The sequence below is a fragment of the Branchiostoma belcheri genome, unplaced genomic scaffold, assembly GCF_001625305.1.
Source record: "Branchiostoma belcheri isolate BF01 breed outbred unplaced genomic scaffold, Haploidv18h27 scaffold5, whole genome shotgun sequence".
NCBI lineage: Eukaryota > Metazoa > Chordata > Leptocardii > Amphioxiformes > Branchiostomatidae > Branchiostoma > Branchiostoma belcheri.
This window is the reverse complement of record NW_017804131.1, coordinates 1,505,120-1,520,013: the sequence shown is the minus strand read 5'-3', so window position 1 is coordinate 1,520,013 and position 14,894 is coordinate 1,505,120. Positions and strand designations below refer to the sequence as shown.

The 14,894-nt window shown below is 39.9% G+C and overlaps 1 protein-coding gene across 1 annotated transcript in view; it reads left to right on the top strand.

The window, feature by feature from the left end:
* The window catches only part of LOC109479630 (basement membrane-specific heparan sulfate proteoglycan core protein-like), an 86,520-nt gene that overhangs the window by 14,426 nt on the left and 57,200 nt on the right, over positions 1 to 14,894 (top strand). The window contains exon 2 of the mRNA XM_019781616.1: positions 9,000 to 10,266. Within this exon, the coding sequence (XP_019637175.1) occupies positions 9,000 to 10,266 (1,267 nt within the window). The remainder of the gene's footprint in view (positions 1 to 8,999; positions 10,267 to 14,894) is intronic.

Below are 14,894 nucleotides of genomic sequence, written 5' to 3'. Positions count from 1 at the left end.
CTGTTTCTCGCGATCGGCTGGACGGATTGGTCTGTTGTTCGGTGTACGTATTGCTATTGGGCTGCAGATGATGCAGTAACGTTTTTGTTTAATTGTATATGTGTTTATGGGCGTCGAAATAAAAGGTTTTTAAGTGCTCCGGACACCCCCGCCATGCTGAAAAATGGAATTTACCATGTTATTAAGGAATGGGGAGGTTTCAGTTTTGGGGTCTTACCATTTAAAAAGGGGGTCAAACAGAGGGGTGTCTGCTTCCGATATGTATTTTGAAATATTATCGCAGTTGTATCTCGCGTTGGGGTAGACTGGACTCGGTGTATGTTCTTCTAATGGGCTGTAGATGGTGCAGGTTTTTTTGTTTTTATTGTATATGTGTTTTGGGGCGTAAAAATCTGAAAATTGTCGCGCGCGGCGCTGGGCTGGCTGCCAGCGCAACTTCCGGGTGGGCCAATGGGTCAGGGGTCAACGCCCTCTTGCGCAATCTTGGATGTTTTCGGCGTATAGTACGACTTCTTAACTTACAAATACCGTGGTATACTGTCTCAGACGTTCTCGACATGCATTTTTACCGTGGGTACATGGTATGGGCTGCAGATGAAAATGTTGACCAGTCCTGTATTAACACAACCAGGAACGCTAAATCTAACACATAAAATTCAACACCATCAACTATACAGAACAAACAACATGGAAAAATATACAATAAAAAGCCCGGAGGTATAAAATCTCAGATTTTACTTGTTATTATTATTATGCATACATTGTATTCTAACCTTAGACAGTGTTCGAAATACCTGTCTGCAGTCTGCAATCTGCAGATAGATTTTCAAGATTGCAGAAGAAAAATTTATACAATCTGCAATTTTGCAGCAGGAAAAATAGGCTCCAGATTCAATGGTTTTCAATTTAGTAAACTAGAACTCTCAGGTCCCGAGGACAGACAACACTTAAAGTCCTGTTCTTAAACAACAGGAGCTTCTTCACTAATTTGCATCATCATTGTCTTGACTTGACTATCTTTTGTCTCCTTTTGACACCAATCAATCAATAGTTTGTGCTAATAAACCTGTATTTCTCCTGCAAAGTGAAAGATACCATGAAGGCTTGTGTATTTGCATGCAGGAAGTATTTCCAAATTGCAGAACAAAATTTTGACTCTTCTGCAATATTGCAGAGCACTGAAAAAAAGTATTTCGACCACTGTTAGACGATGGAAGGTTTATGTTTTATATACCAAGAATTTATGTGCTTGTCCTTAATTGCTTGCAAGAAGCAGCCCAAAGCGTCTGCTAAATCTACAGATAGCATATCAACCTGCCTACATCGACTATTGGCTGTTTATGACCCTGTCCAGCCCAGAGCCATTTGCACTTCATTCCCAGCAGTGCCATGATTAAAACCATGCAGTTCCCTGAGGTGTGTCTGGGGTGGGCTGGTGTGGTGTGGTGGGGCTTTGTTCTGCTCCTCCAACTTCCAAGGTGGTTTGCACTTTCTCAATGCAGGGTTGGAAATACTTTTTGAGGGACCCAAATGCCCTTTTCTGTAGAGCATAATTTGCCGTTTAATTCTACGTACAGTGTAGACGGACCGCTCTAATTCAATGTAGAGCGTAATTGACGCATTTTAATTCTATACAATGCGTCATAGCCACTTGGAATTTATCGAGGGGTTTTCTGAAATACGTAGCCAGCTCTCAAAATTTAGCGTAGAGCATTGTCGGGACCCCTCCTATGCAGGCCCCCTTTATTTAGAAGACAAGCCATAAGCCAGGCCGCCAGTAAAGGTATCGCTCACATGCTGGTCGAGGCGGGACACGGTTTATTTCAGAAGCCGTAACTTTTATGCTGGGCAACCCATGTAGAATAGCTTGAGAGGCAATCTGTACTTTGTATTTCACTCACCCCATAGAAGGAGTCTAACAACATCAGCTGTTGCTGCCTAGTGCTGTTGTATGTTTGATTAGAGTGTGTTGACTCCCAGTACTTGTCTATTGCCAGATTTGTTTGCCCATTTGGCATGTGGTGTTTACAGGTCATGCCCTAACAGTTACCATTCTCCTTCCCATTTTCCTGTGTAGCTTGAGGAAAACTTAATGTACTCAAGATTGTTAGAACTTTTGCATTGTGATGCAATGTTCAACATAGGAGGAAATGGTAAATGAAGAGTTAGAAGCATGGTTCTATAGTATATAATATTGGTGTCAACCTGTCACATTTCTGCTGTTGTCCTCAACTAGAGAGAACATCTCTTCTGACTGGAGTGCTAGTACAAAATGTATGTCTGAAAATGAACGGATGCCTACATATAATGTTACTATGTAGTACATGTGTTTGGTCTCAACCTCCTTGACCACCCATTGATGTGTTTATTTAGAGAAATGTAATGTTTACCTTTGATACACCATTATACAGACTGTTAAAAGCACTAAAACACTAAAACAGGAATTTATGGGCCCCTTTTTGTGTTTGATTATGTTATGGGAGGGTGGTTTGTTTTTCCCAGGAGTATAGTGCTTTTGAAGTTGAGTAGCCTGTTTGAAGTGCTTTGTCCAAATTTGCTCAAGAATTATAGGACCAATTGTTACCTCCCAATATTCATGAGTTGAGGTAATACAGGCAGCCTTTTACTTAGTTAAAACCAAAGGCTTTGACATAGCTTATCACCAGCATAATTTTCTTCTTAGAGAAATGCAGAGTGGGACACATTTGGCATCTTTACTGGCAAAGTTCTCCTATAAAGTCAGCACCGGACAGAGTATATCACGTTTTTACGGTGTTTTAGCATCCACTATTTGCTCACAGTGACAGGTGATGAAAAAAAGTTGCCTCATCCAGAAGATTTCAGAGTCCAAACAAGGCAGAAAAATCAGTCTATAAATATATCAAAGCAAAGAAAAAAGATGGAGGTTATCTGACTCTGAGAAATAATTGTTTACCAAGAGTCTTTGCTCTACCTGTTATGTCTGATGTACAAGTGTTTTTGACTTCAAGTTCTTGTTCTCTAGACTTGTCAGACAGTTGTGGATGTCATCACCTGTTACTCTATCTAGTATCAGCCCACTCTGTGGTATAGCCACCACAAATTTACTATCTGAAAAATGCAAACAGAAGATACAGGGCTCTCTAGGGGGTGATTTATCAACACATTTTGTGGGCAGATGGCTGAACTGTTGTAACTCTGGTCTCATGCTCTTATCTTGACTCCCTACTGCTGCTGTGAGGATAAGATCTTTTTATATGATCTTTTAACAACTTCTTTTTAATCAGGCATGTCAAAGACCAATTCTGATTTCCAGGACTTTCCCTGCAAATGCTTTCATAGTAGGAATAGATGTTTGTTAGTATATAGTAATATTTGGGAATCACCTAGAATGTCCAAGAAGTATACTTGTAAATAATATATGTTAGCACTAGTTGAGTAAATCCTATTTCTAAGCTCCAAGATTGTAATGTAGCTATTCAGTTCACTGACCACCTTGATACTGCCTCATCAACGTCGGTAATTCAGAGACAGGGCTGCTGCAACTCAGTCAATATACACATGTGAACTTCAGCAAGTTTAGGTCAACTTTGAGCATAGTCAAGCTTCATTTAGTAGCAGTGTTTTATACATTGTCCCTCGTTTTCAGTCATTACTGTCTTTAATTGGTGTAGAATATCCTCAAACATGCCATTTGGTCCTTGAAAGGGCACTGAGTTAGTAGAATGGGTACAGGAATTCCTTCATTGCATGCCTGTTGGAATGTTTAATGTTTCCCATTTGTGTGACCACCGTCACGTTTTCCTTATCGCCCTACTACATACTGGCTGAGACCACTTCACTCTGGTCTGTCAGAGCTGCATTCCTACAATGGTTATATGTCAGGTCAAAGGTTGGCTTTGGGAATGTTACCCTTGCTATATGAGGATTGAGCTGGTTTGTTGTACATCCCTCCTGCTGTGCCTCCAATGACTCTGTGATCGGAACGACAGATTGTAAAGGGTTGGATGATGATGAAGAAGAAATATTGACTCAAGTTCAACCTGAGTAAAATTCACTTTGGATGCATAAAGTTGGGGAAACTGTGACTTAAGTTAAACTGATTTCTGTTGTTATTCCAAAGAGACAATAAGTTGCTAAAGCAATGTGCAGTATTTTGAGGTGCAGTATTTTGAAGGTCACATTCTGAATAAAACAATATTGACAGAGTAAGGGACACTGCTTTTGGCCTTGTGTTTTTCTTGTAAAGAACACCAAGTAGTTGATTCTAAATGCAAGAGTACCAATATTATATTGTTTTTACAATTTTCATAGTTTTGAATCCACAGCACGACCTTGGTGGTGTGTGCCTTGCATTCAGCAGTCTGTCAAGGCTAGAATGTTTTAAGTAAAAGCTAGTTCATATCATTGACAAGTATGAAAAGGTGTACACACCATAATGGGGGCTAAAAGTCTTGTAGAAGGTTTAAAAGCTTCCGTTTTGGGAGCGTGACAAAGTTTAGTCTGAACGTACACATTGGCAGGCGGCCCAGGAAATCATTTGCAGTGCTTCTACAGGACGTCTCCTAACAACCTGGTTGCAAACATAGCTGACCTGCTCCGTAAGGAGAGGCTATAGAGAACAAGTACACTCTGTAATGTTCCCTGTGTTTACTTTGTATTTAACTGTTTGACGAAAGGGTAAAAAGGGCTGACGGAGACCAAGTGGGGATGAGACAGGGATGCCTTGAGTCAAAATAGCATTTTTGTCCACAGTCTTTGTAATGAAGATGTGCTTTCATGTTCAAATGATTACTTTACTATTTTTCAACAACAGATGGTCAGATCCTTGAACTGGAAAAAAATTGAAGTATTAAAAGTCAGTATTATAATGTGCATATTTTATGTGGAAACTCTCCCTTCTGTTGTGAAAGAATGTTGGCCTTAGAGCATGTCTAGCATCCTGACTGACAGATGACCACCCATAGCGAAGTCCTGTGGCACATCACACTAGGGAGGCCATTTTACACTGACACAGGGAGACAGGGTGACATTCCCCAATTAAGATCATCTGGCTGAATCTTGAGGCTAGGGGAGGCAGGTGAAACTGATTGGCCGTTATGCTTGGCCCTGTGGCCAATGGATGATGTCAGATGAAAGTGTGCTTGACCTTGACATCCCAGTTACACTGTGGGAAGGATAAGTCTGAAGACAAGGCTTCTTTATAAACTTCATGAACCGATTCAAAGCTAGGTAGTTACAAACAAAGACATCACAGTAGATAGTCCAGAAGGTCTTGTCCATTCTGTTGGTATTTGGGGATGTGAATTAATCATATCATTCAAACTCCTCCTAAATGAAGTAAATGTAGTTATTTTTACATACCAATATATAAAAACAAAGAAAGAAATTTAAAGAACATACACAGGTTACAAATTGTGATTTTGAATTGCAGATTTTTAGATTCAAATGCTGTTCACAGCAGTTGATGATGCACATAAACATGTGCATGTACCTGTAAACCCCAGTCAACAGATTTACATTTCAACAGACATGCCAAACAAGATACTTTATTGGGACATTTTCACTTAGTTGTAACATACATGATAAAAGGAAAGCCCCCCTAAATGCCCCTAATGGGTCACAGTGATAGCTGCATACAACAATGTCTTTCCCTTGCAGGGGTTAGAAGTCAAGATAGGGTTGACAGGAAAACCTGCAGAATCTGCAGCTATTCTTATGAAGAAAACTCAGTCTTTGTTATGTCTGGAGAGCCGAACCCATGGTGCCTACAGGAAGGTTATAAATAAGAACCTCAACTCAGTTGTTATTGCAGGGAAAACCCATGGAGACGTATTTCCTACGGATGTTTAGGTCATTCGGTAACCTGCATAGTTGGACTGATATAGCTGCTTTGTAGACGAATGCTGAGCATTAAAATGTAAATTATGGTATTTGTCTTGCATTTTGTATAATTACCTTCGCCAAGAAGGTTATGTTTTCAGTAGCGTTTGTCCGTCTGTCTGTCCGTCTGTCTGTCTGTGAACAGCATAACTGAAGAAGCTTAATATGGATTGTCATGAAACTTGGTATGTGGGTAGGTCTTAATGAGACCTAGAAATGATTAGATTTGGGGGCCCCTGGCGGCTTTTCTTGGTACTGCAGCAGAACTTCCGGTTTTGATATCTCGCGATCTAGACATGCTAGGGCCACGAATTTTGGTTGGTAGATAGCTCTTGGGGTAGGGAAGATGTGACCTGAGTTTAGACCCCCTAGCAGCTTGTTCTGGAACTGCAGGAACGTTTCTTGAAAAATCTCCGAAGGTTGATAACTCAAGAACCGGTTGACGGATTGTCATGATTTTTGGTATGTAGGTAGCTGAAGTGATGCTTGACATAATCAGATGACAATTATGCAAATCAGGAGCTAATTTGCATAATTAATGAAGAAGTTCTATAAATCTGATTCGTTCGATAAAAGGACTATGAAACACTTGTGACATGTAATTGAGAATTAGAAAAACATCTGAGGATATAGATTATGTAAATGAAGACCTAATTTGCATAATTAATGGGAAAGTGTTATAATTTCATAGTTGTAATTGCTGGGAATTTCATACTTGCCGCATTTGGAAGTTAAGTGAAGGTGAACATCAATGAAGATAATTTATTCACATGATGACCTTATTTGCATAATTTATGAGGAAGTGCTAGAATAGCTTATTTTATTAAGATAAGGCTGCCATTGGGTGGAGAATATGATCAACTGATATAATCCATGCAAATGACGCTCTTATTTGCGAAATCAATTATTAAAATTGTATAATTCGTTAACCGCAAGGGTTAACATCATTTGGCGAAGGTATGAGATCGTGGAACTCTTAGTTAAAGCTGAGAATGTAGATCCTATATTGGTAATGTCCTCTTTATCTACCTAGATGTAGTACAAGATAGTTAGATATTGTGTCATGTTAGAATATGATGGTTTTTCATTCTTTGTTATTAATGCCCCATGCAAGGAAAAATATGTTCTGAGCAGAATGACAACATGTAGGTTAGGCAGGGTATACTAAATCAGTAAAAAAGGTCACGTTCCATGTTTTAAGTTGTCATGGCCCAGCATATATACATGTCCGAGAAGCACCAATCTGACAAAGCTGACTTATATATAGACTGCAGCGCCATAACGCATTTATGTTCCAGACGGGTAAGCATGCCAGCAAGGCCAAATAAATTTGACCCAACATGTACGAAATGCCATCCCGTTTATGATTGCATCGAAATACATTTTGTTCCTCCCTTACTCTTGTTTGCAACTAATATACACTCAGTGATGACATTTCTGAAATGTATGGTGAAATGGTTGAACTATGGGACCGGTATGTTTTGTATAATGGTGTGGTTGTTACGACCTGGAAATAGATGGAAGTTGGTGAATATGAGATGTGTGTGTTTGTCCAGACATGGTTCAAGGAAAGTTCAGTTAACAGGAAATGGCAGAGGATGCCTCACCTCTTACTGGGGTCAGAATGTGGAATGGGTTAGTGGTACCTTGGCTTGGAACTTGAGAATGGGTTACTGGGGACAGAACTCCGGAATGGATTACATGAGTGGGAACTTGGGAATGGGTTTTTGGGTTCGAACTTGGAAAGGGGTTACTGGGGTTGAACTTGGAAAATCGTCTATAGGAAAGAGAGATATTAACTAAATTTGAGAGAATGGAGCCTTTTGTCCTGGAAAACTTCCAAGCATTAATGAAATATATTTTATTATCAGCCAATTCGTGTAGAAAACTGTTCAGTTTAAATTGATTGTTTTATTTCCTTATTTCTGAATCTGGTAATTAAGCAAATTTTCTGAGTTTGTTTTTTTGCCACACAACCGCCCTTCCCATTTTCCACTATTGGACTGTCCCTGAGATTCATGCAATGTACATGGCTTTTCATTACAGCAGGACAGTTGTTTTCATTACAGTAGGAAAGCAATAATCAACACTTCACCTTTGAATATAGGGACCACAATCAAATAAATCTCAGTCATGTGCATGTGGACCTTCTCTAACAGATAGGGTTTATCGTTTGTTCGTGATTTAACTGTTTGTTCATTACAAGGAGAGTCAAGAGGTTGAGTCCACTGGCACACAGGGAGGGGAGATGGGCGTGCCCTTGTGTGGACATGTTTGTTGTACAGTATGTCACTGCCAAGCAAAGGCTGCTCCGTTTATTTGAAGTGTCAGAGCCCTACTTCTGCAGTTCAAGTTTATGTCAACTTCGAAGGCCTTGACTGTCTGTATAGTTGCCGGTATGATATCTTTTAGCTGGTGGTTGTGAGTCCACATCACAGACCTCTTAGTTCCTCTTGGTACCTGGTTCTTCCTGTGTAACCCAGTCACTCACGGTGTTATAACATAGCTTGCGAATTTTGCATATCTTAGGAAATTTTCATGTCTAAATCTTTGTCCTTAAAGAGTTGTGGGTCAGCCTCATCAGTCATAAGTCTAGATTTGTATTTCCATCAATCATTGCTTCTTATTACAATATACATTGCCCGTATGACTGAGTAACTGTTCCCCACAAGGAAATGATTGAAAACATAATCCTAACAGGACATTCTAACATGTTTACTGTTTATGTGAGTGTGACACTTCATCCCCATACTGTCTAACCAAAAAGAAAAATGAATTGTATGTTTACAAAAGATAAATCTAAACAGTTTGATGCTGCACATGTGTGTTTTACTTCATTCCATGTAAACTATATAATGAATATTCTAAGTTGAAGGAAGACAACATGATGTAGAGAATAGGAGTTTAAAAGACAATTGGTTGAAATGTGGAACACACGTACAGTACTACTTCTTGTGCCCTCAGAAAAAATTACTGTTATGTGATGTTCCTTGGCCAGTCATGGGCTGTTTCTTCATTGGCATTTTGCCTAACAAGCCCTCTTGAAGTCTGGTCATTTTAGTTCCCTAACTCAGTAAAGACAAACCTGCCTATGCGATCACACAGTTAGGCTGAAATTCTTTTTTGTTCTGTTGCAGAACTTCTTACTGACTGAAGTGGAAAGAAGAGGAGATGGAAACCAAGTAGATGAAATACCTACAGATGAAGTGGAATCTCCCACGGACACTAGATTCAACAACACAGAACGAGTGACCTTGAGAATAAAAGAAGTGGATATAGAAGATCCGACTGTGAGAGACCTGCTGGATCAGCTCGATCTTGTTGGATCCACGGAGTTGACCGATCTACCTCAGACGGAAACACCCGAAGGCGATCATGAAATCTTGGAAGCACCGTCTGTAGTCGATTCAAAGCCATTGGAATCTCCAACAGATGAAAAGGAACTACCCACAGATTCTGAGAACACAGAACGGGAAGGCAAAGAGGAGTTCCCCACAGAAGTGCATACCTTCGCTCGGGCAGAGGTGGCAACAGAAGAGCGTGACTTTACGGAGAAGCACGTGGACGTCCCGGTCATCATTTCGGAGGACGGCACAATGACAGGAGGCCTGGAAATCCCAACTGATGAGATTGAGTCACCAACAGATGAGTTTCTGGAGATGCCAACAGTTGATCACGCAGTATCTCATCCTAGGGTAGCAACTGAAGTGAGGCTGTACCCAACTGCAGGAGAGCATTCAGAAATTCCAACAGAAGCACGAGAGATGCCCACAGAGGAAGAGGAGCTGTTGCGAGTAACACCGAACAGGTTTGAGGGCCCAACCGAAGAAAACCTAGACCTCACCACAGAAGAGGAAGGCCAGCTCGAGACACCAACAGAAGAAGACGACAAGTTCCTGATTGTTGTCACTCCAGAGAAGCCAACTGAACAAGAGTGGACGACAAAAGAGGCCACAACGACGAAACGTGAAACAGAACTACCCACCAGCGCTTTAGAAACCGTGACTCCCAACAAGGTGGACGAGGTCGAGAAACAACTGAACCAAACTGAAATGGACCTCACGGGAATCCCAGACATTTCTGATGAAGAATTCTTGGAAGTTCCTGACACAGAGACAAACGAAATCGACGAAATTGACATCACCGAGCCGAGTGACAACAGGGTTCCCTCCTCCCTGGATTCTATGGAGTTCTCTGATGAACCTGACTTGTCAGATACGCCGACTGTTAATCACCTTACTCCCATACGTGATGCCCCTGACTCTTCAGATGACGAGGACTACTTTAACGAAGGGGAGTCTGGAAGTGGAGAGATCCCGCCTTGGGAGATTCCGAATCCAGAGGTTCCTGCTGGTCCATATCCCATCCCGCCCACCTATCGCCCAGAGCCTCCACAAGGCATACGTAAGTACAGATATCTTTCTGCTACCATGAAAGTTCAACTGTATGGTTCATTTTATTATCTTTCCAAATTATGGTCAGCCTATACATGTAGGTCGACCTATGCAACAAGGTTGTAAGAGGATCTAAGGTCTTAAGGTAAGGTATGATGAGCCCAGCATCATCCCTAGACTCAAAAGGACTCTTAAAATTCCTATAACAACTTACAAATTCTATGTCAATTTGCCCCCCTTTTGGAATCCCACCCAGGCAGTTTTTCCCAAGATAAGTCCAGTGTTCTGATGCCTGGTGGGCTTCCTTATGGAAAGACAACCACTCTCTGTACAATGTACATGTACAGCACAACTGAAGGGTGCTTGACACTGGTTGAGTGGTCTGTGGTTCTTGAATAGAGACCACCAGGGAAATGTAACCTGATGTTGCATGCCACACTATAGAACCTCCTTGACCACACTGACCCAAACATGAAGGGCTTGAATGGTTTTCAATTATTACAAAAAACAGAAGACCAGTAACTGTACTCAATATAGATCTTTCTACAAAGTATAAGGTTGCTTCATGTGATTTTTTTTCTCATGATTTTTTTCATTTGAAATTTTATTAATGAAATGATGGTAGAAAAAGTTATTTTTTGTGACTAACAATAAGAAAAAAGACATATCAACTGACAACTATTGTTGTCCCCCTTTGTGCCTATTTGCTTATCTGTGGTACTTGTATTGAAAGCCGCATATAGGAGACCACCAACCACGCTGGCTCCATCCCCCTCTGACACTCAACAACATCACTGTTATTTCTGCAAACTGTGAACTGAAACATGTCCCGATCATTCAGATACATGTAGCTCCCACGTGTGGCCACTCGTCCCTATGAAAATGTTTGTAGGAATTTATAGGAACACATTCTTTGTTGAAGGTCAAGGTATTAAAATAGTTTTTTGATACGTTTGTATGGTTTTTCTAGACTCCCATACACACATGTATTTTCAATGTTTCCAAAACTCTTAAGTCAATATAAACAATTGGAGTTGGAGATGACTTGTAACATGACTTGTAACATAAAATTGACTTTTAGCTTGTCTTTAAACGACCAAGGAAATATACCTAAAGCAACTGTGCAATTAAATTGTAGTCTTGAAATAGCCCCAAAACATTTAGGCTTTTTTTACAAATGCCACAAAACTTAATTACATAACAAAAGGATTCTTTCTTAGATGGGTGCTATATGCGTTTTAGGTCTGTGGCAAGTTGTTATATCTACATGAACATGTATAACATCATGTAAATGAACCATCTTTTGCCATGATCTACAAAACTACACAAAGTCTAATTTAACATTGACCAAGCCACATACAGATTTCGGCAGTCCCCTGCGAGTTTTTGTAGCAGGAATGATTTAAAGTCCATTAAAAAGTAGCCCACAATCCTGTCTGCCACATACCATGGAAAATATGGATGTTCCAGTGACAGAAGGAGGTCAGTGCCTGCAGTGTCTGCCTGCCCAGCTGTGCTATTGGTTATCCAGGGCTAATACATTTGTCTGCAGCTCTGTTTGCCTAACTATAACTCAAGGCCTTTAGCAGCCTGATCTTGGGAAACTGTTATGCTACAAGCAAGAAAATAACAACATAGCTTTTGTTGACAAAGCAGAGAATGCCAAAGTCTAACAGTCCCAACAGTTTTAGATATCTCGCTTTACTTTCAAAGTTTAGTCTTTTTTTTAAATCTTAAATATAGCAAGGACGTCCTTGCAGATAGTTACATGTATCTGTACCTTTTCTATGTACTTACAGGGACAAAATGCAAGTCATCATCATATCGAATTTACATTTTAGGAGAATCCGAGATGAAATGTTGTTAGGTTTCAAACTGATATCATACATGTACTTCAACCTGATTTTTATTTCTTGGCAAACAACCAAACCTACAACTACCCAGAATGCATTTGGTACATACTGTAAAGTGTATGATCAAAGAGTTAGGCATATTGCAATAAGCTTGTTTCCTATTTCTAAGCAAGCTTTTTACTTTCAATAGAATATACCATCAAAACTTTCCAATAGCTACAATGTAATGCTTTGTAGCAATGCATAAATGTATTATGGCATTGGTTGCTGTAATTACCTTAGAAACCCTGATGCACATGTTGGTATTAAAGCCTGCCACGTCTCAAAAGTTTATATCAATGATATAAGTGACATTTCCAGGGTTAAAATTTGTGACAAACTTTCAAGTCATCATGTATGTGTATCTTTCACCTGAGCAAATGGCATCAAGTTGAAACACCTCACAAATTTCCCATGGCGTTTCCAGGTCACTAACGAAACAAAGGGGCTTTAAACAGCTCCTGACTTTAATGCAGGTGCTTATTTTCAAAGGAGGGGGTTGGACAGGACCAGAGGCTGTTATATAGGGTCCACCGACAGGGAAATTGCATTCTTCTCACTTCAAAGGAAAACAGCAACCTTTGAGGTCACACCCAAATTATCCTGAGCAAGTTCCAAGAATAACAGGTCACCACTCAACTTGACCTCCAGTGACCTCTCTGTTGGATACTCTTTATAAAGCTGAGCAATTTAAAGGGACGACAGATGTAAGAATTTCAAATTCTGTGATCTTGATGATAAGTTTAATAGAAAGTAACTTTGAAATATTTTCCAGAGTAGACATAATGCACAATGCATGTATAAAAGGTAGTAAGGGCTTAGTTCATATGTAAGGTTAGATGTGAAATTCCATATTGTCATCAAATGTTATCACACATTTTCCAATAATGGGTTATTGAAAGTCAGGGCAAAATGAACAGCACAAAATTCAATTACTGTCTGTTGTCCTGACTTTTCCAGAAATGGTAAGGCAAAGGCTGGAAGGGACTTCAGTATACATGAAGGACATAGTTTTGAAGCAATAGTTTTGTACAATACACATGTACTAGTATGTAATATCAATTATAAAGTTTGATAGTATGATACAACTCTCTTCTCCCATGCTGGAAAAAGCCCTAAAGCACTTCTGCGTGATAGTCATGCACTCTGTATAATCCTTACTCAATTTTCCACTTTAACCTTTTTGAAGGTGCTTAATCTTCTGTAAAAGTGGACGGAGATGTTTGTAAGGAACCCTAATGGCCACTCATGTGGATTAAGACGGGTGTAAATCTGCAGGCTCTGTGTGTAATGAAGGGGCACAATAATAGCAGCGGAACAAAGCCTGCTGGGGTCAACGGTTCTGTTACCTTTGATCTTGGTCATCATGCCACATTCATGGAGTCTAGAAGAACTACTTCTATCAATCACAACAAAGAAAATGTCTGTAAGTGTAATCCTCTTCTTACAACTTGAAAACTTACTTCCTGAATCAAGTCTAGATTCCATTGGTAACTTTTACGGAATTCAGGAAGTAAGCTTTGACCTCATCACCTAGGTGATACGATTCAGTATTGTTAAAATCTATGTCTTGATCACTGTACCCATGATTTTAAATGTGTGTGACACTGGCGTTTGAAAATATAGCAAGATATTTGCTATGGTACTAGATGCTAAGTCACTTTAAATACAAATATTTGTATCCTTAGTTTCCTTCAAAGACATGTAACATGATTAGCTATCTACTTGTGCAATGTTCCTTTAGTCTACTAATTTTCAAATATCCCCTTGGAAAAAAAATGTAGAAAACAGATAAAAGAAATGTCCTAAATTGTTAAAAAGTAGAGCAACATTTTGATACACGAAACAACGTGATTCAGGCAATATACTTGTATGGGTTTGTAAAGATCACAGACGGACCCTGTGTACCCTCCAGGCTAATTCAGTGTATCAAAGGGTCTGTGTTAGCTGAGGAAATATTGACTGAGAAAGAGATCTAGGCTTCCATTGTCCAGTCAGCATATTTTACTTCCATCATATAACCTGATCCCACCTATCAATCTTTCATGGCCCGCACTCAATGCTTTGTTGAGCTTGAGCCAAAAAAAGGAATCGTATTATTCCTGTTTAAGCCTCTACATCAAAACAGGAAAAAAGGGTGCACCCAGGAAGAAGTGATTCATTTTCTTAAGTTACATAATGCCAAGACAATAAGGAGGGATTAAGGAGGCAATGTAAGATAAGATTGTCTGGAGGTGATTCAGATTTTAATCACCTGGCAAACAGGTAAAAAGGAGATTTGAAGAGGTAAGGCAGTCTAGACAGGATGTGGTCATTTTAGACAGGAAGTGGTCATTTCTGTCCATTTCCCAACTGGCTGGAGGATGGACAAACACTCGAAGGAGACACAAAAAGAAAGAAGCCGGACCTGCATAACAAGCCTATTATTAGTTCTTGGCATTCCTCCACCGTCTGTTACCTTTTTTGCCTGAAGGTGGAGATAAATTTTTAGGATTTTTTCCTCCTTTCCTGTGAGAGAAAAGTTAGCCTTCGGAAAGAATCCCTTTGATCTTACCGAAGGCAGCACACGTGTCATAAAAGGGAAACACTGCTGTATTCAAAACACATGTAAAATACAGAATGCACTCTGTATATTTAGATAGTAGAAGACATTATTGAGGGAAATAAATGAAGACAGCACAACTGGATTTGACTAGATCTACCTGAAAGAAAAGACCTTTAAGGTAAACTTTACACAATGCGTGTT